This window comes from Pseudophryne corroboree, chromosome 4 (assembly GCF_028390025.1).
Source record: "Pseudophryne corroboree isolate aPseCor3 chromosome 4, aPseCor3.hap2, whole genome shotgun sequence".
NCBI lineage: Eukaryota > Metazoa > Chordata > Amphibia > Anura > Myobatrachidae > Pseudophryne > Pseudophryne corroboree.
The window spans coordinates 451,001,071-451,025,561 of NC_086447.1; the positions used below are offsets into that span (position 1 = coordinate 451,001,071).

The 24,491-nt window shown below is 44.0% G+C and overlaps 1 protein-coding gene across 3 annotated transcripts in view; it reads right to left on the minus strand.

The window, feature by feature from the left end:
- Positions 1-3,093: 3,093 nt before the first annotated feature.
- UBE2J1 (ubiquitin conjugating enzyme E2 J1) overlaps positions 3,094-24,491 on the minus strand; it is a 68,013-nt gene continuing 46,615 nt past the window's right edge. For all 3 annotated transcript variants that reach the window (XM_063916975.1, XM_063916974.1, XM_063916976.1), the window contains exons 7-8: positions 13,440-13,535; positions 3,094-10,932 (exon numbers count right to left, since the gene is read on the minus strand). In XM_063916975.1, coding sequence (XP_063773045.1) covers positions 10,663-10,932; positions 13,440-13,535 — 366 coding nt within the window. In that variant the 3' untranslated portion in view covers positions 3,094-10,662. The remainder of the gene's footprint in view (positions 10,933-13,439; positions 13,536-24,491) is intronic.

Sequence of the window (24,491 nt, forward strand, 5' to 3'; positions counted from 1 at the left end):
TCGTCCGCATGTGTCGATACACTCGGCGATGCAAGTACTAGGCCTCATGGTGTCGGCTTTCGACATGGTGGAGTATGCTCAATTTCATTCCCGCTCTCTGCAGAAACTGAATCTTGCTAAATGGGACAGCCTGCCTCACCAGATCAGGTCTCAAATGATCTCCTTGTCTCCGGAGGTCCGTCTGTCACTGACCTGGTGGCTGTAGGACCAACGATTGAGCAGGGGTCGTCCCTTCTGGATCTCCAACTGGGTCCTTCTGACGACGGATGCCAGTCTGAGGGGTTGGGGCGCGGTGTTGGAGCAACACTCTCTTCAGGGTCGGTGGACCAGGGAGGAGTCTCTCATCTCGCTAAACATTCTGGAATTGCGGGCAGTGTTCAATGCTCTGAAAATCGCCCGGCATCTGGTACTGCACAGGCCTGTTCAAGTACAGTCAGACAATGCCACCACGGTGGCGTACAAAAATCAAGGCGGCACTTGAAGCTGCATGGCAATGGTGGAAGTGTCAAAGATTCTTCAATGGGCGGAACACCATCTGCCAGCCATATCGGCAGTGTTCACTCTGGAGGTCCTCAACTGGGAAGTGGACTTCCTCAGTCGTCAGGACGTACACACCAGAGAGTGGAGCCTTCATCCAAAAGTATTTCAACTCCTAGTGGACAAGTGGGGCCTACCAGATGTAGACCTGATGGCATCTCAACACAATCACAAGGTTCCGGTCTTCGGAGCAAGAACAAGGGATCCTCAACCGACGTTCATGGACGCACTGGCAATTCCATGGAACTTTCGGCTGCCGTACATGTTCCCTCCGGTGTCACTCCTGCCCAGAGTAGTGAGGAAGTTCAAGCAAGAAGGAGGAATCCTTCTTCCAATAGCTCCAGGGTGGCACAGACGGCATTGGTCCTCAGACCTACAGGGTCTCTCGCTAGAGCGTCCTCTTCTGCTTCCGCAACGACCAGACCACCTCGTTCAGGGCCCTTGTGTTTACAGGGATTTGGCCCGACTGGCTTTGACGGCGTGGCTCTTGAAGCTTCCGTACTGAGGGCCAAAGGATTATATGAGGTAGTCATTCAAACTATGTTTAAGGTCCGTAAGCCGGCTTCTGCTCGGATTTACCATAGGATCTGGAATTCTTACTTTGCTTGGTGCGCATCTAAAAATCATGACGTTTACAAATTTAGTACAGCCAAACTTTTGGCCTTCCTACAACAGGGCCTGGACTTGGGCCTTCGGCTGGCCTCCCTCAAGGTTCATATTTCTGCCTTGTCGGTATGGTTTCAGAGAAAAACTGTGACTCTGCCTGATGTTCATACATTCACTCAGGGTGTTTTACGGATTCAAACTCCCTATGTCCCACTTGTGGCTCCTTGGAATTTGTCGGTGGTTCTGGAGACTTTGCAAGAGTCTTCGTTTGAACCTCTTGAATCTGCAGACCTTAAGTGGCTTTCCCTCAGGGTCTTGTTCTGCTGGCTACTGCCTCTGCTAAACGGGTATCAGATTTGGGTGCCTTGTCTTGTAGGTCCCCTATCTGATTTTTCACCGTGACCGGGCGGTTCTTCGAACGCGCCATGGTTATCTACCTAAGGTGGTGTCTTCTTTCCACCTTAACCAAGAGATTGTGGTTCCGGCCTTTGTCTCTCCGGATTTATCCTCCAAAGAGCAGTCTTTGGATGTGGTACGGGCTCTCTGTATCTATGTGAAGAGGACAGCCTCTGTTAGGAAGTCTGATTCTCTTTGTTCTTTTTGGTTTTCACAAACGTGTCTAGCCTGCTAACAAGCAGAACTTGGCCAGATGGATTAGAATGGTGATTGCACATGCTTATGTACAGGCTGGCCTTCCAGCTCCTGCTACCATCAAAGCCCATTCTACTCGGTCTGTTGGACCTTCTTGGGTAGCCCGCCGTGGTGCGACCCTTGAACAATTGTGCAAGGCGGCTACGTGGTCCTCAGTGAACACGTTCATAAGGTTCTATGCCTTCGATACTTCCGCCTCCCAGGATGCTTCCTTTGGACGCCGGGTTCTTGTGCCCGCTACAGTGCGTCCCCCTCCCATGAGGAACTGCTTTAGGACATATCAAATATTATTCCCTGTGGAATACCAGTGTATCCTGCTGCAGAAAAGGAGATTTATGGTAAGCACTTACCCTTGTTAAAATCTCTTTCTGCCAGGTACACTGGAATCCACAGGGCGCCCACCCTGACACACTTCGCTTCTTTGGGTTGGTATGGCATCAGCCGCCGATACCTTCTCTTGTCGTGAGAATGTGGGGTCTGTGGCTACTAACTGTTGTCGTCTCTTTTACCTGCTACTGCATTGGACTGGTTGACAAAACTGAGCTCCTGTGCACGGAGGCGGCGCTGAGCATCTTGGGAACAGTCAAAGCTTTTAGACTGTTGGTGCCTCGGATCAAGATCCTACTCTACACCCAGATGTTATTCCCTGTGGAATCCAATGTACCTCGCAGAAAGAGATTTAACAAGGGTAAGTTCTTACCATAAATCTCCTTTTTGTTTGTTTTCCTGTTGCTGTAATACCAAATCTCTGCTATTTTTCTGATGCTTGTAAAACAACTTTGAGTCATTCTGGAGTAAAGTGCTATATAAATAAAATATTAATTATTCTTATATCTAATAAAACATAAAAACCCACTTTTAACATGGAAATATGAAGCAAATACGGGTTGTTGTTAGCCTATAGTAAATATTGCCATACATCAATGATAGTTAAGCCAATAACTTTGTGGGACACCCTATAACCTTCAAAACAGGCGCACATCACTCTAAATATCAGTAGCAAGATAATACATTTAATTAAGGAAAGAGACATCAACTATTTTAAATAAGTGTTAAAAGCTTTAACAAACAAATGTCAAAACAAAGTAGGGATGAACTGGGGGCTTGGTGGGCAATATGCAGCCACAGGACCGTATGTTGCCCTTCACTGCTGTAAGTGGTCAGTTGTATGATCTATGGTCAAAGCATTAGAAATAAAACTCCCCACAACATGTTTTATTTATTGCTTATATATTTTTTAAAGAACAATAATATTAGGTCATTACATATAGTACAATGTAACAAATGCAAGAATAAACATCTTGAGTAATTATTTTTAATTAAAAAAGCAAGATATACATCTGAAAATATAACAAGGCTACATGAAACTTATGTCCACAAAAGTAATTACAGTATTTCTTTATATATTACTGGCCCCATTCCTAAAAACAACTCATGTCACAGCTAAGCTTTTTTTCAATTATCAGGCCAAAATTTAGTTAAAGTGTGAAATTCAATTCCAGACGAAGACATCTGATCGCACAAATCATCACAGTAATAGCCGCATTGTACAGCAGCCCGATCTCGCACAAAAGTGGTTGCAGCCCCATAAGGTAACAAGCACTGAGCAAAATTGGGATTTGGCCGGGGATGGTGAGGGAAGCGAGATACGGTGCCATTGGCGGCATTTTAAGGCTGTGGCATTGTCACTTCACACTCTCCACCTAGAATTGAAATCCCCCCTAAAGTTTCCCTAGAACATTTTTTAATATTTTGAAGACGAGTTTAAATTTAAAAAAAATAAGATTTTACTCACCGGTAAATCTATTTCTCGTAGTCCGTAGTGGATGCTGGGAACTCCGTAAGGACCATGGGGAATAGACGGCTCCGCAGGAGACTGGGCACATCTAAAGAAAGATTTAGGACTATCTGGTGTGCACTGGCTCCTCCCCCTATGACCCTCCTCCAAGCCTCAGTTAGGACACTGTGCCCGGAAGAGCTGACACAACAAGGAAGGATTTTGAATCCCGGGTAAGACTCATACCAGCCACACCAATCACACCATATAACTCGTGATAGGAACCCCGGTTAACAGTATGAAAACAAATGGAGCCTCTGAACAGATGGCTCGCCATAACAACCCGATTTTTGTAACAATAACTTTGTACAAGTATTGCAGACAATCCGCACTAGGGATGGGCGCCCAGCATCCACTACGGACTACGAGAAATAGATTTACCGGTGAGTAAAATCTTATTTTCTCTGACGTCCTAGTGGATGCTGGGAACTCCGTAAGGACCATGGGGATTATACCAAAGCTCCCAAACGGGCGGGGAGTGCGGATGACTCTGCAGCACCGAATGAGAGAACTCGAGGTCCTCCACAGCCAGGGTATCAATTTTGTAGAATTTTGCAAACGTGTTTGCCCCTGACCAAGTAGCAGCTCGGCCAAGTTGTAAAGCCGAGACCCCTCGGGCAGCCGCCCAAGATGAGCCCCCTTCCTTGTGGAATGGGCTTTTACAGATTTAGGCTGCGGTAGTCCACCGCAGAATGCGCAAGCTGAATAGTGCTACAAATCCAGCGCGCTATAGTCTGCTTAGAAGCAGGAGCACCCAGCTTGTTGGGTGCATCTTGGATAAACATCGAGTCAGTTTTCCTGACTCCAGCCGTCCTGGAAATATAAATTTTCAGGGCCCTGACTACGTCCAGTAACTTGGAATCCTCCAAGTCCCTAGTAGCCGCAGGCACCACAATAGGTTGGTTCAAGTGAAAGACTGATACCACCTTCGGGAGAAAGTGAGGACGAGTCCTCGCTCTGCCCTATCCATATGGAAAATCAGGTAAGGGCTTTTTCATGACAAAGCCGCCAATTCTGACACATGCCTGGCCGAAGCCAGAGCAAACACATGACCACTTTTCATGTGAGATATTTCAAATCCACGGTTTTAAGTGGCTCAAACCAATGTGATTCCAGGAACTCCAAAACCACATTGAGATCCCAAGGTGCCACTGGGGCACAAAAAGGGGCTGAATATGCAGCACTCCCTTACAACGTCTGAACTTCAGGCTGACATCCTTCCTGGCTGTGATCAGGATAAGAATGACTTCCTCCGGAATGCCTTTTTCACTCAGGATCCGGCGTTCAACCGCCATGCCGTCAACGCAGCCGCGGTAAGTCTTTTAACAGACAGGGCCCCTGCTGCAGCAGATCCTGTCTGAGTGGCAGAGGCCATGGGTCCTCTGAGATCATCTCTTGAAGTTCCTGGTACCAAGCCCTTCTTGGCCAATCCGGAACAATGAGTATAGTTCTTACTCCTCTTTTTCTTATTATCCTCAGTACCTTGGGTATGAGAGGGAGAGGAGGGAACACATAAACCGACTGGTACACCCGTGGTGTCACTAGAGCGTCCACAGCGATCGCCTGAGGTTCTCTTGACCTGGAGCAATATCTTTTTTATTGAGGCGGGACGCCATCATGTCCACCTGTGGTCTTTCCCAACGGTTTACCAGCATTTGGAAGACTTCTGGATGAAGTCCCTATTCTCCCGGGTGGAGTCTGCTGCGGAAGTCTGCTTCCCAGTTGTCCACTCCCGGAATGAACACTGCTGCCAGTGCTACCCCATGATTTTCCGCCCAACGAGGAATCCTTGTGGCTTCTGCCATTGCCCTCCTGCTTCTTGTGCCGCCCTGCCTGTTTACATGGGCGAGCACCGTGATGTTGTCTGATTGGATCAGTACGGCTGGTTTTGAAGCAGGGGCCTTGTTTGGATTAGGGCCTTGTAAATAGCTCTTAGCTCCAGAAAATTTATGTGAAGTGAAATCTCATGTTTTGACCACAGTCCTTGGAATTTCACTCCCTGTGTGACTACACCCCAGCCCCGAAGGCTGGCATCCGTGGTCACCAGGACCCAGTCCTGTATTCCGAATCTGCGGCTCTCTAGTAGATGAGCCCTCTGCAGCCACCACCGCAGCGACACCCTGGTTCTTGCCGACCGGGTTATCCGCTGCTGTATCTGGAGATGGGACCCGGACCATTTGTCCAACAGGTCCCACTGGCAATTCCTTGCGTGGAGCTTTCCTAATGGAATTGCTTCGTACGAAGCTACCATTTTTCCCAGGACTCGTGTGCATTGATGTACCGACACCTGTCCCGGTCTTAGGAGGTTTCTGACTAGAGATGACAACTCCTCGGCTTTTTCCATTGGAAGAAACACTTTTTTCTGGTCTGTTTCCAGAATCATTCCCAGGAACAGAAGACGTGTCGTCGGGACCAGCTGTGACTTTGGAATTGAGAATCCAGCCCTGCTGTTGCAGCACTTTCCGAGAAAGTGCTACCCCCTTACCAACTGTTCCTTGGAGCTCGCCTTTATCAGGAGATCGTCCAAGTACGGGATAATTAAACTCCCTTCTTGCGAAGGAGTATCATCATTTCGGTCATTACCCTGGTAAAGACCCTCGGTGCCGTGGATAATCCAAACGGCAGCATCTGGAACTGATAGTGACAGTCCTGTACCACAACCTTGAGGTACTCCTGGTGAGGAGGGCAAATGGGGACATGCAGGTAAGTATCCTTTATGTCCAGAGAGACCCTGTAATCCCCCTCGTCCAGGTTCGCAATAATCGCCCTGAGCGATTCCATCTTGAACTCGAATCTTTTGTTATACGTGTTCAAGGATTTTAAATTTAAGATGGGTCTCACCGAACCGTCCGGTTTCGGTACCACAAACATTGTGGAAAAGTAACCCTTTTCCTGTTGAAGGAGGGGTACCTTGATAATCACTTGCTGTGAATACCGTTTTTGGATAGCCACCAACACTGCCTCCCTGGCAGAGGGAGTTGCCGGTAAGGCAGATTTTAGGAAATGGCGGGGGGGAGACGTCTCGAATTTCAGCCTGTACCCCTGAGACACTGTTTGAAGAACCCAAAGATCCACCTGTGAGAGAGCCCACTGTGCGCTGAATCTCTGAGAGGGGCCCCCACCGTACCCGGGTCCGCCTGAGCAGCCCCAGCGTCATGCTGTGGACTTACCGGACGCAGGGGAGGACTTCTGCTCTTGGGAACTAGCTGTGTGCTGCAGCTTTTTCCCTCTACCTTTTCCTCTTGGCAGAAAAGATGAGCCTCTAGTCCTCTACTTTTCTGGGGCCGAAGGGACTGTACCTGATACTACAGTGCTTACTTTTGCTGTGGGGTAGCTTGTGGCAAAAGTTTTGATTTCCCAGCCGTAGCTGTGGAAACGAGGTCTGAAAGACCATCCCCAAACAGTTCCACCCCCTTATAGGGCAAACTGCCATGTGCCGTTTTGAATCGGCATCGCCCGACCATTGCAGAGTCCATAACCCCCGTCTGGCGGCAATGGTTTTACATATCGCTTATTAGTGATGCCAGTCGGCAAATATCCCTCTGTGCATCACGCATGTATAAGACAGCGTCTTTTATATGCTCTATTTTCAGCAAAATATTGTCCCTATCTATAGTATAAATATTATCCGACAGGGAATCTGACCACGCAGCTGCCGCACTGCACATCCATGCCGAGGCAATAGCAGGTCTCAATATAATGCCTGTGTGTGTGTATATAGCTTTAAGGGTAGTTTTCTGCTTTCTATCAGCAGGTACTTCAGGGCGGCCGTATCCGGAGACGGTAGTGCCACCTTTTTTAATAAGAGTGTAACCGCTTTATCTACCCTAGGGGGTATTTCCCAACGTGACCTATCCTCTGGCGGAAAAGGGTACGCTGCTTAGAAATTATCAATTTCTTATCGGGGGAAGTCCACAATTCCTCACACACCTCATATCAATTCCTCAGATGCAGGAAAACTACTGGTAGTTTTCGGTCACCAAACATAATACCCTTTTTTGTGGTACCTGGGGTATTATCAGAAATGTGTAATACATTTTTCATTGCCTCAATCATGTAACGGGTGGCCCTATTGGAAGGTACACTAGTCTCATCGTCGTCGACACTGGGGTCGGTATCCGTGTCAACATCTGTGTCTGCCATCTGAGGTAGCGGGCGTTTTAGAGCCCCTGATGACATTTGAGACGCTTGGACAGGCACAAGCTGAGCAGCCGGCTGTCCTATGTCGTCAAACCTTTTATGTAAGGATTTGACACTGTCACGTAATTCCTTCCATAAGTCCATCCACACCGGTGTCGACCCCGCAAGGGGGTGACATCCCATTCACAGGCATTTGCTCCGCCTCCACATCATTATCCTCATCATACATGTCGACACAGCAGTACCGACACAGCACACACACAGGGAATGCTCTGACAGAGGACAGGACCCCACAAAGCCCTTTGGGGAGACAGAGGGAGAGTATGCCAGCACACACCAGAGAGCTATATACCACAGGGATATCACTATACAGAGTGTTTTTCCCTTATAGCTGCATAATATATTTATACTGCGCCTAATTTGTGCCGCCCCCCCCCCCCCTCTCTTTTTAACCCTTTTCTGTAGTGCAGTACTGCAGGGGAGAGCCAGGGAGCGATCCCTCCAGCGGGGCTGTGAGGGAAAATGGCGCCAGTGTGCTGAGGGAGATGGCTCCGCCCCTTTTTCGGCTGGCTTTCTCCCGCTATTGTAAAAGTTCTGGCAGGGGTTAATAAACACCTATATAGCCCCTGGGGCTATATATGGTGTCAGTTCGCCAGCCAAGGTGTTAATATTGCTGCTCAGGGCGCCCCCCCCCAGCGCCCTGCACCCATCAGTGACCGCAGTGTGTGGTGTGCATGAGGAGCAATGGCGCACAGCTGCAGTGCTGTGCGCTACCTTGGAGAAGACAGAAGTCTTCAGCCGCCGATTTTCCGGACCACCTTCTTGCTTCTGGCTCTGTAAGGGGGACGGCGGCGCGGCTCCGGGAACGGACGACGAGGTCGGGTCCTGTGTTCGATCCCTCTGGAGCTAATGGTGTCCAGTAGCCTAAGAAGCCCAAGCTACCACCACTTAGGTAGGTTCGCTTCTTCTCCCCTTAGTCCCTTGGTGCAGTGAGCCTGTTGCCAGCAGGTCTCACTGAAAATAAAAAACCTAACATATACTTTCTTCCTAGGAGCTCAGGAGAGCCCCTAGTGTGCATCCAGCTCAGCCGGGCACAGAAATCTAACTGAGGCTTGGAGGAGGGTCATAGGGGGAGGAGCCAGTGCACACCAGATAGTCCTAAATCTTTCTTTAGATGTGCCCAGTCTCCTGTGGAGCCGTCTATTCCCCATGGTCCTTACGGAGTTCCCAGCATCCACTAGGACGTCAGAGAAAAAAAAGTTATACATTATATACTTTGACTCAACATTTCTTAAAATGCAGATATGTCCCTTTCGGTCACCATCTCTAGGCACAGACCTCAGAAGACACACTAAAGCGCTAAAATCGTTACTGTTCCTGGATATGGCAGAAATACCCGAGGACATGATTACGTTGTGTGCATATAAATACAACCAATTATATATTTCTAAAATATACAAATCTTCTCTTGCACAGGTTTTCCGGTCAGCCAGGGGTACAGGGATGCCTTGCAACATCTGACCGCCACAATGCTTGAATCAAGAAAGAATTAGTTGGTAATTCACTAACCTACTGTGTTCAAGGTCATCATTTACCTCAGCCAGTTAGAATGTGGAAAATTCCACCCCACATTCTAATATCAAATAGAAAAGGGAGCCTCATGGGTGGCCCTTGGTAGCCATTGTGCCTACATTTCAATATCAGGAATGCTGAAGCAATGTTTTAGCACATTGATGTTCAGCATGATGGAGGCCATATAGATGGATAATCCTTCTGACAATCTACATTTATTTCTTTTAATCATGTGTCTAAAATTAACTCATCCCTGGGAAAGCTACTGAATTTAAGAAGACCAGACAGAAAGCTTTTATGTCCCTCAGTGAAGAAAAATTAAATTTCGGGATAATTCTATAATTTTATCCACAGCAGGAGTGCGGTAGTGTTCCTCTGTACAACTGGACATGCAGTATGCAACAGAGTTTATATTTTTGTGTAATACCCATTCCTGTCAGTAAATACATAACATAAGCATGTACATATTTAAATTACTACTTTAAATACTCCCAGTTTCTCACACAGATAAATCAGACAAAAAGGTCATTCAGTTAGCAGAATTACTAAACTCCTGCAACAATGCCACAGTATGCCCTAAACCAGGGGTCAGGGAACTTTTTTACCTTTTACCCCAAAATATATTTAGATACGCCGACGTTACCCCCTTGATTCGAAAGGAAGGAAATCATATATTATTGTGCATATATACATTATTTTTCCGCCAATTATTTTTTGGCAATAAATGGGTTCATTAACACTTTCTCCCCAAAACACCAGAATGAATGTAAGAAAGATGGATGAGGGGAAAAAGGGGGGGTGGGACGACTTTTAGAAGACAGATGGTCACATCCTCACCTCAGTAATGTCAGTGGGAATTTCCCACTGTTATGTGGGACACTGTCCGATCCTGCGGAACTCCGTCAGCGGTCAGCCACGGAACACTTCAAGTTGTGTGTGTGGGTTGGCGGGCCGCAGGACAGGACAGCACAGGGCGGGCGTGAGGGAGCGCGGCAGGAATACAGCACAGGGCGACCAGAAGCACAGGGCAGGCAGGAGGGAGCGCGGTGTGACGTCAGCATGTCACATCGCGAGCCGGCCAGTGCTGAACTGGGTTGTGTCTCGGCAGCGTGACCGTCCATTACCCCCAGGAATTTCATTTTCACCCCATTTGGGGTAATTTACCACTGTTCCCTGACCACTGCCTTAAACAGTCAGTCATTCAAGCAGACAGCAAGTTAAATGCAAATAATCATTGCTGTAAACAGTTGTCTACGCATACCTGATATACATGGTTTAATGAGGCATTCCTGTCAGTTCCTTGCAGAACCAACCAAACTTTATAGTTCATAGTCAAAAATGTAGCCATTGGCTAGATATATTCTGCGGAAAAAAAGTGCTGCAAATGCTAAGGTCAGAACAATTATCAGCAGTACGGATCCAGTGCTGCTTCCATTGACGGCATGTTGCTGTACCTGGATGAGACTTGGAGAGGGAAGGTTATTACTTTGTGCTACACGTCGCTGCCTTGGACTCCTTGAGACATTTAGAGCGGGTGCAGGCTGTGCAGCTTCTTCACCATGGGTGGCTTCCACATACTGAGCCTCAACCTGAAGAAAGAAGAGATTTATTTAGAACAGATTTTGCAATGGTCCAGTTTATATCTTCAGAGGAACTGCAAGACAGTCTTCAGTCTGAAACAGAGAAGTTACAAATAAAAAAGCAAGAAAGATATTTACTAATATTTTTTTAAAAATGTAATATTACATAAGGAAGGTCACATTTGTCCATGCCATACTACAGGGAAATGATTGGGTCATGATGGAGATTGTGAGATCACACTACTAACTCCCCATCACAGCTGTGAATGACGGTCATCAGGTGCAAATATTTGGCTAGTCTATTCAATTCAGCTCACGGACCTGTAAAATGTATAAGCAATATTCAATACCGCACTGCTATTGTACGGTCACAGGAAATCCTAATGATGCCATCATCTGATAACAAGGAACCATTCAAACCAACACATCACCTGGGTTTTTGTCAAGTCCTCGCCTTAGTATGAAAAGAATAGGTGCAATGTAGTCCATTTATATAATATGTTTAAGTCTATATGTGTTTGTGTGTGTTTCTTTTGTGTTGGGGTCTGTTGTATTTGTTCTCCGGCCAGGTTACCCACAGCGCGTAATAGACTGTTTTGTGCATAGCTGTCTTAGTGCGCGTGTGCAAGCAGTGGAACGCATCATTTTGAGGTGGAACACATCATAGGCCGGAAATTGTATCCGGCGGAAGTCCCAGTGGAACACACCACACGTTTGGGTAATACAGAGATGGAGCGCATGACATGGCGGGAGTCACTTCTGGCGGAAGTCCCGGTGGAACGCACGTGACTTCCGGTCACAGCGTCGGGAGCCTTCGTTTGTCCCTATTCCTGAAGCTGGTGGAATATTTAATTGTTTGGTGGCCTGTGTGGTTAGCGTGCTGGGCACTGGATTCTATGTTTGGTTGGGAGTGGACCTAATGGTGGTAATTAATTAATCATGACCACGTTTAATGGTGAAGGTAATTTGTTTGACTATGGATGTAATACGCTTAGAGGTGGCCTGGCAGGCTTGGTTTTATTTTTCTTATGTTTTGTCTTTTTTAGATATTGAATACTTTGGATCCGATATGTTGTATCACGTGAACATTTATGAACTTTGCTAGCCTTTCCTGATGAAGATCCATGCTTTTTGGATCAAAACGTCGAGAAACATTCAAGGCCACTTGGATTAAACTGATGATTCTTTAGAAATTGAGAGTGAGGATCTTTATTGGAGAGTGCACCCTCCCCCTTTCGAGGTGGAACTGCTATATTATACATATATATATATATACACACACATATATACATACATACATACATACATACACACACACACTAAATATTCAGATCAGAGGTGCACGCTTGCTTACAACTGCAGGATAATGAAAGAACTATGTGTAAGCTTTGCACGGACTAAAACAGCAATACACATCTATTGAAATAGCAAAGTAAGGAAAGATCCAGTCATCAACTACGTCACTTGGTACATGGAAACTGTTCTTGTTCTTTGTGTAGATTTCTGTGTACAATACTAAGCACTGAAGATAAAAGGCTTTAAAGAATAGGTCAGCCCATTAATCACTGCACTGATTTTTGCGTGAAGTTGTCGTTGGACGGTATTCCCCCATTTACCAAGCCTGTAAAATGCAAAGCCTGCTGCAACAGATGGTCTGACGTTATTAGACGTGTTTTTGTCTATACCAATCCCCAGGCCCACCACCGCTGAAAAAAAACAAATAAATAAATAAAAGTGCAGCTTATCTAGGATTTCAGCACAATTTATCACTGAATTTAGATTGCATTTATAAAAAGTCCAGTGGCAGCTGCCTTGGCTCAGGACCAGACTCCATGCACTCCCATAATGGATGGGTTATATAAGAACCATAGCCTTGGAGAATTAGGCAAATGCCAAATTAATACTTTCAATTATAGAAGCTGTATTATATAAACAGGAAGCTCTTATTACAGTTCATATGTAAGGAAACTAAAACGGACAGCATGCATTTTAACTAGCTCAGTGCTGCCATAACTGTAATATTGCCAATGTTACAGAAAACTTCCCACTTGCAGCTTGTAGGAGCACCTTTTAGCGTGAAGTACAGTTTATCTCTGTGCTGGTAATTGCTGTTTGTAGTATCCTGGAGCTTTGACTATACTCATTGCTTTATGTATGCTCTGGTTTTTGAGGTTTTATTTTATTTTGTAACAAAAAAAAAAAGCAATCAATAAAAATACTTGAGTTAAAAAAAAAAAAAAATAATAAAAAAGTCAAAAAGTACTGTTTCTGGTATCTCTATATTATAGTGAGCAGATTCTTGTACAAAAACAAACAATAAAAAAATGGAGATTTTAATTAATTTGAAGCTTATTTTTTGCACCATATCTAAAAGAGGTATTCACAAAAATGTACTGTACTGCCTATTTATACTAATGGAGAACAAGTCTATGGCAGAATACTAAAATATACAATTAAATAAATTGCTAAAATAACCACTTGGCTAAATAGAGTCTACATAAAGTTGAGTATGAAACCTGAGAAGTTGTGTCCGACAACTGATCTGCTCCAGGTGGCTTCTGTGGCTGACTGGAGACATTTCCTTCTGCTCGAGAACCTCCTGGAGGGTTTACCTGTGTATGATGGTGAAAGAGGATTTGACGCATTCAGGACAAATAACTTTGTGTTTCAAAAGAAAGAGGTCTAAAAAAATAGTAGTAAAAAATGTACAGCGTACCAACAAACTACTATCATATGATTTTAAGTATTGTAATGGAGGCCAAGATTAGCCAGCATATTTTATTTACAGAATGTATAGCACAGTAACTGCTGAGCTGTGAACTAATGCATAAACCATTGCAGCTCACCAGTCAGCCTCCTGCACCAGGATTCATAAAGCACAGATCAAATCCAAAATTCACACTACTGTCATAAAAGCATCATTCAAAAACTGAGCTGTCTCAACACGTCAGCACTGTTGTTGTTGTTGTAGTTGTTGTTGTTATTATTATGATTATGGTTGCTGTTACTATGTTACGAAATAGGGAAGCTACATTTTATTGGTGAGACACCTCTGTAACAATGTGCATTTATTTATTTATTTACTAATAGTTTCTTATATAGCGCAGCAAATTCTGTTGCGCTTTACAACTGGAAATAACAATGATAAAACAAAACTGGGTAATAACAGTCATAGATGTAGGAAGCCCCTGCTCACAAGCTTACAATCTATAGGGAAATAGGCACTGATACACAAGGATAGGTGCTATCTATTGATTGCAAAGGTTCTTGGTGGGCTGTATGATAAGGTCACACAGCAATGTTGGCCTGGGGCCAGGAGGATGTGAAAGTGAATAAAGGAAATATGGCCCTCATTCAGAGTTGTTCGCTCGCAAGCTGCTTTTAGCAGCATTGCACACACTAAGCCGCCGCCTACTGGGAGTGAATCTTAGCTTAGCAAAATTGCGAACGAAGTATTCGCAATATAGCGAAAAGATTTATCTGTGCAGTTTCTGAGTAGCTCGACACTTACTCTTCCATTGCGATCAGTTTAGTGCTTATCGTTCCTGGTTTGACGTCACAAACACAACCAGCGTTCGCCCAGACACTCCCCCGTTTCTCCAGCCACTCCCGCGTTTTTCCCAGAAACGGTAGCGTTTTTTCACGCACTCCCATAAAACGGCCAGTTTCCGCCCAGAAACACCCACTTCCTGTCAATCACACTACGATCACCAGAACGAAGAAAAAACCTCGTAATGCCGTGAGTAAAATACCTAACTTCTTAGCAAATTTACTTGGCGCAGTCGCAGTGCGAACATTGCGCATGCGCAATTAGCGGAAAATCGCTGCGATGCGAAGAAAAATTACCGAGCGAACAACTCGGAATGAGGGCCTACGTGAGGATAAGTGTGGACTGTACAGAGAGGATGTAACTAGATAGGAAACTTTATGAAGGTTGAGTGAGCGGTTCTGGAATTTGATAAGCTTGCCTGAAGAGGTGAATTTTCAGGGAACGCTTGAAGGTTTGGAGACTAGGGGAGAGTCTTATCGTGCATGGTAGGGTAATCCACAGAGTGGGTGCAGCCCAAAGAAAGTCCTGCAGTCGTGAATGGGGGAGAATAATGAGTGTGGATGAGAGTTGTAGATCTTGTGAAGAGCGGAGCAGTTGGGTTGGGAGATATTTTGGGATAAGTATAGAGATGTACATTGGGGGTAATTCCAAGTTGATCGCAGCAGGATTTTTGATAGCAATTGGGCAAAACCATGTGCACTTCAGGGGAGGCAGATATAACATGTGCAGAGAGAGTTAGATTTGGGTGTGGTGTGTTCAATCTGCAATCTAATTTGCAGTGTAAAAATAAAGCAGCCAGTATTTACCCTGCACAGAAATAAAATAACCAACCCAAATCTAACTCTATCTGCACATGTTATATCTGCCTCCCCTGCAGTGCACATGGTTTTGCCCAATTGCTATCAAAAATCCTGCTGCGATCAACTTGGAATTACCCCCATTGTTGTAGTAAGGTTAATGGGCTTGTGTGTTAGTAAAAGTATTTTATATTGAATACGGTAGAATACAAGTAACCAATTGAGGGACTGACCGAATGGATCTGCAATCGATGGACGTCTAGCGAGGAAAATTAGCCTCACAACTGCATTAAGAATGGATTGTAATGGTGAGAGTCTCTTTTTGGTGATTTTGTAGACGATATCGCTAATTTTTACCATTCTGAGCGAAATTGTTTACAATATCGCCCAGTGTGTATGCTGCAAGCGATGCCCGATGTGTGCTGTTAGCGACCCCCGCTGTCATCTGTACATGCAGCTGAATCTGTCGATATCGTCAGATGCTGCATCTTCAGGCCAGCCGCAGTATGATGTCACTGTCTGATATCGCACAGTGTGTATGCACGCCGTCGGCAGCCCAGCCCGGGAGGGGAAACACTAGACGATATTGCTCACGATGCGAATCGTCTAGTGTGTATGCACCGTAAAAAGACTATTGCAATAATCAATGCGGGAGATAATGAGAGCATGGTTTAGCGTTTTTGCAGTGTCTTGTGTCAGGTATGGTCATATTTTGGATAACATTTTAAGATGCATGTAACATGATTTTGAGACAGATTGAATTTGGGGAACAAAGGACAGATCAGAGTCAAGGATGACACCTAGGCAGCGAGCTTGTGGGGTAGGATTAATGGCGAGGAAATCAATTGGGATAATCCACAGTAACTTAAATTGCAGGGAAACTTCTGTTGGCATACTAGATCATGGAGCTCCAGTAAAGAAACAACAAGATGGGGCCACATGGTGGCATTATAGAACAAGAGCCTATAAGGACATGCACATATGATATACAAAGATAAATGTGTGTCGGGCAATGTATATGACATAATGTAAGATATGCTTAATATAGGATACGCTTTTTTGTTAAACCATACAACGTGCTACGCAACGGTCACTTCATTTGTCCATTATACTGTACAGCTGGGTGGTATTCAGTATACCGTTTGTTGGGATCCCGGCGCACAATATACTGGCGCCGGAATCCCGACAACCAGCACACCGACACCTTTTCTCCCTCTTGGGGGTCCATGACCCCCCTCGAGGGAGAATAGATAGCGTGGCGCACATAGCGTGCCACTGTGCACGCAGCGTAGCGAGCCCGCAAAGGGCTCATTTGCACTTGCACCGCTGTCGGCAAGCCGGCGGTCGGGATCCCGGCGCCGGTATGCTGGCCGCCAGGACCCGGCTACTCATACTACACCCTGTACAGCATATGCCAAGCAGCAACTCAAAAGTCAAAGTACTTTTTTAATGCAGGACGGTACTCTGAGATCAATACATAATATTTGCTGAGCATAACACTACATGGGGTCACAGTTAATAGACATTGGCTAGAACTAGAATAAGACCAGGTTTATTTTTGTGCAGGTTGTTCATTATTTAAACCGTGGTTGGGTCATTCCACATCAAATCACCCCCCCCACACAAAAAAAATGAAATGTCCACCACCCATCTCAGATTTTTAAGATTTTTTTTAAGTATAGAGAGGATGTCAAAACAACTATGTCTGAAACATATCTTGACTGTCTGGCAATTTGTTTATTAAATATTGATTTTTCAATTTATTAAATTATTTACTAATCGCGGCTTCTTTATCCAGTTTATTTGAAGTATCACGAGTGTTTATTAAGGATTCACCATGAAATTTCTAACCCTAAGGTAACTCATCCTCCCGAATCTAAAAATCCAAACCAAATTACTTTACCTGCTTTATATTTTGAGTTACGGTAAAAACACTAGTTTTTTTAAAATGCTTAAAAACGCTAGGTTCAATCAAAATTAGATATCCCAATTTTTTTTTAGGTGCTTAACAAAAGGTATACGTTATTACCACACAAAATCAGCATGGTACTGTGTTTCATAGTGAAGAAAAAAAAATATGAAGTTGACGTTCAAGTACTGCATACATAATTAATACAAGAAATTATGAAATGTAAAAACGTAAACATATAGTAACTTGAGTACCTAACTTATTTAATGTCACAGAATACATGGTACAACAATCAGGAAAACTTAAAGAAACCCATAGCATACTGGCAGAACTAGAAAAATATAGAGTGAAAGCCCTTCCTATACAAATTGTTGATCAAGTACAGCAGGTTTTGCGAAGATGATGAACATTCTGGGATGTGTCCTGGAAAGAAAGTCTGTTTCTGTAAATGTTCCAGTAGGAAAAAGGATTCACAAATAGAAAAGGCCACTCCTAGTAAACTTGAAAGATCTTTATCTTGCTTTCAAATACTGTTTTCCAGACATTCAAGTTGGGTTGTCTAAGGTTTGTTTCTTACAAACCTACATGGTGTGTTAGCATTGCTGCAAGAGGTATGCATTCTGTGTGTTTGCAAAACTCACCAAAACGTTAAAAATTATTGGTTGCTGCTCTACAACTAAAGATGGACTACAAAGACCTAACTGAAATCCTTGTAAGCTTCATCGATGTGATAAATGCCCATGTCTGGAAGCACTTCAGAAAATAGTTGAAAAACTTTTTCATGATAGTGACATGGATGATGAGCACACAATTGTTTATAAGCAGTGGGTCCACACTGACCAAAGTAAATTGGTTACAATCACTAGTACTGTGGAACAATTCCGTGCAGAAAAGTATTAATTTGTTTGTCAGGATGCAATTCAAGGATTCCACAGGAACACTTCACAAGCAACACTTCACCCATTTTCTGCATACAGACAGAGCAACGCTCATCGATGCTGTGATGCATGCGCATGGCATACGCATCGCGGCATAGTGCAAATGGGCTGTGCTGCGATTAATCACAGCCGGCGTTCGCTCCATAGGCTTCCATTGGCGTGCATACTCGTTCATTTGCAGGCACACTTGCCGCGAGGCAACTATTAGTGTGGCTACATCTGTTTTTTAGGCAAGATGATTGTGTGACACTTCAAACTGTGTGAGTCTGTGTGTTATAAGTGATACCCATGACCATGTAGCCTTAACTGTGCATGCCTTCATTATGGTACTTATGAAACACTTAGCGGAACTATTACTAAAATTGGAGTATGTTCACTACTTTAATGATGGTGCTAGTAAATGTCTAGCCACCCGCACCAGTCTGCAAGCAGTGGAAACTCATCACATCGTGATACCTCTGGACCTGTATAGCTGGGCTGAAAAGATACATGGCATAAAGTTTTTCTGTGTGTCACAAAATGAAATACAAGACTGCAAAACCAAGCTGCATAGCCTACTAGAAACAGCAAAGACGTGGTAGACACACTTGCTCATCACCAATTTCGGCCTATTAGTTATGATAAACTACACATATTCCAATTGTCATCAGACGACATGAAGACAGCAGGACCCACAGTTTGGGGTGGTATCCAATTATAGGTGAAAATACATCGGGCAATTTTTCCAAAGTTTCACCCGTATTTTTACAGGCTATCTAATGTCGCCTTTTTGGTAGAAACAGCCTAGTTTCCGTGGATTTGGTTTCGCCCGCCTGAGGCAGGTGAAAGAAAATACCTGATATCTTAAGTAAAAAAAATTCATAAAAATCTGAGACGGGTGGTGGACACGCCTGGTTGACTGACATGGAATGACCCGTTTATATTTGATTAACTTTGTATTGAACGCAGTAAATCATTTCTATTAACCTCTACCGTTTATCTTATGCTCTATGTACATACTGTTGCATCCAAACCATAGATAAAAGTTTGACTTATATTAAAGAGTCCTTAAGAATATTTGCACTGAAATGTTTCAGGAGCTTTTTCATAATTGAAGGGGGAAAAAAAAAAAAAAAGAGGACAAAGTACTGTGGTTGACGGTTTTGTTTTTGGTTTTTACTATATATAGAAAACTACCTACCCATCTTTATATCAGGTCATACATTGGCTAATCTTATAGATTAGCGGCAGTTCTCACCCATATTTGTCCATACAAATACATAGGCATGTATGAATAAAATGTCCATTGCATGCTCATCTGAATGTCCAGATATACCTAAACTATATTCGTGTGTTTGGGAAATGACCAAATACAAGGTCTGGAGCCATCCTTATCTAAACCATATTTACCCTCTGTCCTGTGGACACTGACACAAGTATTGTTAGTTTAGCTGTTTACAAAAAAATATTAAAATTTTAGTATACAATTACTGTGGTTTAAAATGCAGACTATCAGCTTTAATTACAGCGTATACATATCCAAATTAGAGGAAGGGCTTAGGAATTCTAGCTATTTTTTATGCAGCCTCCTCTTACTCAAGGGACCAAAAGTGATTGGACAACTGACTCAAAAGCGGTTTCATGGACATGTCTGGGTTATGAATTTGCTACTTCTTCATCAATTAAGCAGGCAGAAGATCTGGAGCGGATTCCAAGCGTGGCATTTGTATTTGAAAGCTGTTTCTATGTACCCATAACATGCGGTCAATGGAGCTCTCAATGCAAGTGAAACGGTAGGCTGCAAAAACAAAACCATCCATCAGATAACAGGAACATTAGTAGTGGCCAAATCAGCAGTTTGGTCCATTCTGAAAAATAAAGAATGCTCAGGTGATCTCACCAACACAAAAAGCCCTGGACATCCACAGAAGTCAACAGTGATGGATAATTACAGGAACCTTCCATAGTAAAGAAAAAACACATCCAGCCAAGTGAAGAAAACTCTCCAGGAGGTAGGGATATCATTATCAAAGTCTACCATAAAGAGAAGACTTCACAAAAGCAAATACAGATGGTTCACCACAAGAATAGAAACGCCAGATTAGACTTTGCCAAAACATCTAAAAAAAGTCAGCCCAGCTCTGAAACAGCATTCTTTGGACAGATAAAATGAAGATCAACCTGTACACAGAGAGACCCAGCTGGGCACAGAATACGGGTGGATATAAACTAATTTAATTTTACCGGCAAATTGTAACCAACCTTGTTTAGAAATCTAGCAGGACACCACTCCAGTGTGGTAACAACTATAACTTTCATTATCTAAGACAAGTAAATGTCTACTCCAGAGGTTCCCAAACTTTTTTGAATCATGGCGTCCTACAGCATCAGAATTTTTTTCATGGCACCCCTAGGGCATAAATGTCTTATTGAGAAATTTTGAAAGAAACATTGAATTAAGCAAATTGTGTTTATATGTCATCCTCAGGTTCTATTGTGTGGTGACGGACAAGATTTGCTTTTGTTTGACCACATATTTTATGACTGGCAGCCACCAGCACTGGTTTTGCCTATTACATGGACCATAAAATATTTGAGTTGGTCCTGTACCACCAATCCAAAGCACCCCTGCAAGTTTCTAAGGGCACCCCAGGGTGCCACGGCACACAGTTTGAGAACCACTGGTCTAATCAAAGTTAGACTGAACTATGGTTTGCAACCCTGCATCTCCAATTTGCAGATGCTCCTGAGCTTTACTGCATACACTGGTAGAGACAATAACTTTTGCGCTGGCTCAGAAGTTTCAGGAGAGCGGGAAAAGGAGAGGGGCATGAAAAAGAGGGGCATGAAAAGAGAGCATACCCCAGATATAAGTTCACGTTCAGTAAGCGTCAACAATCTGTAAGGTGGCAATGATTTGCTTTAGAGTATCCCAGTGATACTAGAGTGGTAAAGGCACAAAGATAATAAGCAGCTATAGGGGGTGATTGGAGGTGGTACTGCCGAAATTCAACCACGAGTGACTGAGATATTTTGGAAAGCGACAGCAGAGGATGTCTGTGCTACCGATCAGCCTCACAGCAGCCCAAAGCCACGAGTCTGAATCTCTGAACCTTAGACTCGTCAGGACTATGGGCCTAATTCAGAGTTGATCGCAGCAGCAAATTTGTTAGCAGTTGGGCAAAACCATGTGCACTGCAGGTGGGGCAGATATAACATGTGCAGAGAGAGTTAGATTTGGGCGGGGTGTGTTCTAACTGAAATCTAAATTGCAGTGTAAAAATAAAGCAGCCAGTATTTACCCTGCACAGAAACAAAATAACCCACCCAAATCTAACTCTCTCTGCACATGTTATATCTGCCACACCTGCAGTGCACATGGTTTTGCCAAACTGCTAACAAATTTGCTGCTGCGATCAACTCTGAATTACCCCTATGGTAGTAGTACCCTGTTTAACACCTTGCTGGGCAGTCTCCAAAACCCTGCAGTGTTATCTTACTATTGTATGCCACCACACAGACACAGAAGTGTATATGTTACAGGCGAGTTACCACAGAAACTTTATTAAAGTAACAGTTCTGTAGAGAATACACAGACACAGCTGTGTATATTAATAGTGTGCAGCTCATTAGTTGCTAGCTGGGGCAGTAAGGAAACAGACTTTCCACTTGAGTTACTATACAAAGGTTAAAAGAGAAACAACTTCATAATCCAGACAGTGCACCAATGAAAGAGGCCATAAGATGTTAAGACTATCTGAATTTATGACCTTTAAAGTGGAAGTTAATTTATACTTCGTATTTATTAGAGTGTTAGTGGCAGGGAGACCGAGAGAATGGAGTTGGGAGTGTGGTAAAAAGGGTTCGTGTTTGTTAAGGGGTTAGGTAAGGGAATTTAGGATTTGGGGCACAGGTGTTATTGGGTATCAGGGTCCAGATTCAACAGTCATTTAGATATTAGGTTAGAGAGGGTTGGAACTGCAAATAAGAATTAAAAATCTAGGCAAGTGACTTAAGTGTTGCTAGGTGAGGAGTCTGTGACATTGCTTGGGGCAGTGCACAGCTGATGCATATTTGTATCTATTGCCTAAATGTATTCATGTAAAGTTATATTATGATACGAGTTAAGAAATAAAATTCCTCAGGAATTGGTAACAACTTGCATTCTATTACAGTTTTTTTCCTTAATAAATACTCCCACCCTTATTTATTTATTTTTATATTCCATGTAATTTTGTTCTATCTTATACAGATAAGGGTAGGAAACGGGATTGATTGCGCCTACACTCCCGAGTTTACCCCTGGTTAACACTTCTCTTTGAAGACAAAATAGACGTTATGGTAAGAACTTACCGTTGATAACGTGATTTCTCTTATGTCCACAGGTATCCACAGGATAACGTTGGGATATGCCGGAGCGACAGCGGAAATGGCACCAACACGGTCACGAGCTTTCTGGCCTACCAGGATGCATCGGGGCTTCCCCATATAATCCCGCCCACTGACTCAGTCAAATCAGTTCTTTCCACAGCGATTAGGCAGGAGCATCAGGTAGAAACCTATTTAGGAGATAAGAACACACATGCACACCCTTCCATACAAGAGGGAAGAGGTTTAGTGATTGTCAAGAGCCTCAAATCAGGTGCGTCAGGGTGGGACCCCTGTGGATACCTGTGGACATAAGAGAAATCACGCTATCAACGGTAAGTTCTTACCATAACGTCTATTTCTATGGCTGGGTACACAGGTTATCCACAGGATAACGTTGGGATTCCCAAAGCCAGTTTTAGTGGTGGGGACGCTCCCGATTACACAGGAGGACCTTTTCGCCCGAAGTCTGCGTCATGAGAGGCAAAAGTATCCAAGGCATAATGTCTAATGAATGTGTTTATGGAAGACCATGTGGCTGCCTTACAAATCTGTTCTGCTGAAGCACCTTGTTGTGCTGCCCATGAAGGACCTACCCAAACGTGTAGAGTGAGCAGAGACATTAGCCGGAGTAGGGAGATCTGCATGAGAATAAGCTTCTGATATTACCATTCGGAGCCATCTTGCGAGCGTCTGTTTACTAGCAGGCCATCCTCTTCTATGAAATCCGTAGAGGATGAAGAGAGAATCTGTTTTTCTGATGGCACTAGTACGATCTATGTAGATTCTTAATGCTCGGACTACGTCCAGCAACGCTTATCCCGCAGAAAGTCCCGATACCTGAAAAGCTGGGACTGTAATCTCTTCGTTAAGGTGAAACTTTGAAACCACCTTCGGAAAATAACCAGATCTCGTTCTGAGAACTGCTCTGTCTGGAAAAAAACTTAGGAAAGGAGACTTGCACGATAACGCTCCTTAATCTGACACTCTTCTGGCTGACGCCATTGCCAGTAGAAAAAGTACTTTAACCGTTAACCATTTAAGATCTGCTCTCTTAAGTGATTCAAACGGAGGTCCCTGAAGGAATTTAAGAACTAGATTAAAATCCCAGGGAGCTGCAAGAGGAACGAATATGTACAACTCCCTGAAAGAAAGTACGTACATCCTGTAAATCAGCAATCTTTCGCTGAAACCATACAGTTAACGCTGATACTTGAACTCTCAAGGAAGCTATTTTCAAACCTTTATCCAATCCTGCTTGAAGGAAATCCAAAATTCTGGATACTTTAAAAGATCTTGGATTCAAACTTTTTTCAGTACACCAATGAATATAGGCTTGCCATATTCTATGATACACACAAGCTGAAGAAGGCTTTCTTGCTCTAAGCATAGTTTGGATTACTTGTTCTGAAAATCCTCCAGCTTCTAAGATAGAGGTTTCAACAGCCACGCCGTCAAAGACAGACGATCCAGATGACTGACAACAAGAACCCTGCATTAGCAGATCTGGATGTTGAGGGAGCAGTATCGGTGCTTCCACGGACATTCTCAGTAGATCTGTGTACCAATGCCTTCTTGGCCAAGCTGGAGCTATCAGAATTATTGCTCCCTTTGCTTGTTTTATTTTTCTCACTACTCTGGGTAACAGAGCTATTGGAGGGAACAGATATGCCAGATGAAATTTCCATTCTACTGACAGTGCGTCTACAAGGACCGCTCCGGGATCCTTTGTTCTCGATCCGTTCCTCTGAACTTTGTTGTTTAGACGAGACGCCATGAGGTCTATCGCTGGTAGACCCCATCTGTTCACTATTGTCTGAAACACTTCTGGGTGTAATGCCCATTCGATTTCCTGAATGGTGTGTCGACTGAGAAAATCCGCTTCCCAGTTCAGAACACCTGGGACAAACACTGCTGACAACGCTGGAAGATGGAGTTCTGCCCATCTTAGAATGGGGGCTACTTCCTCCATCAATCTTTTGCTGTGAGTTCCTCCTTGATGATTGAGGTACGCTACTGCCGTCACA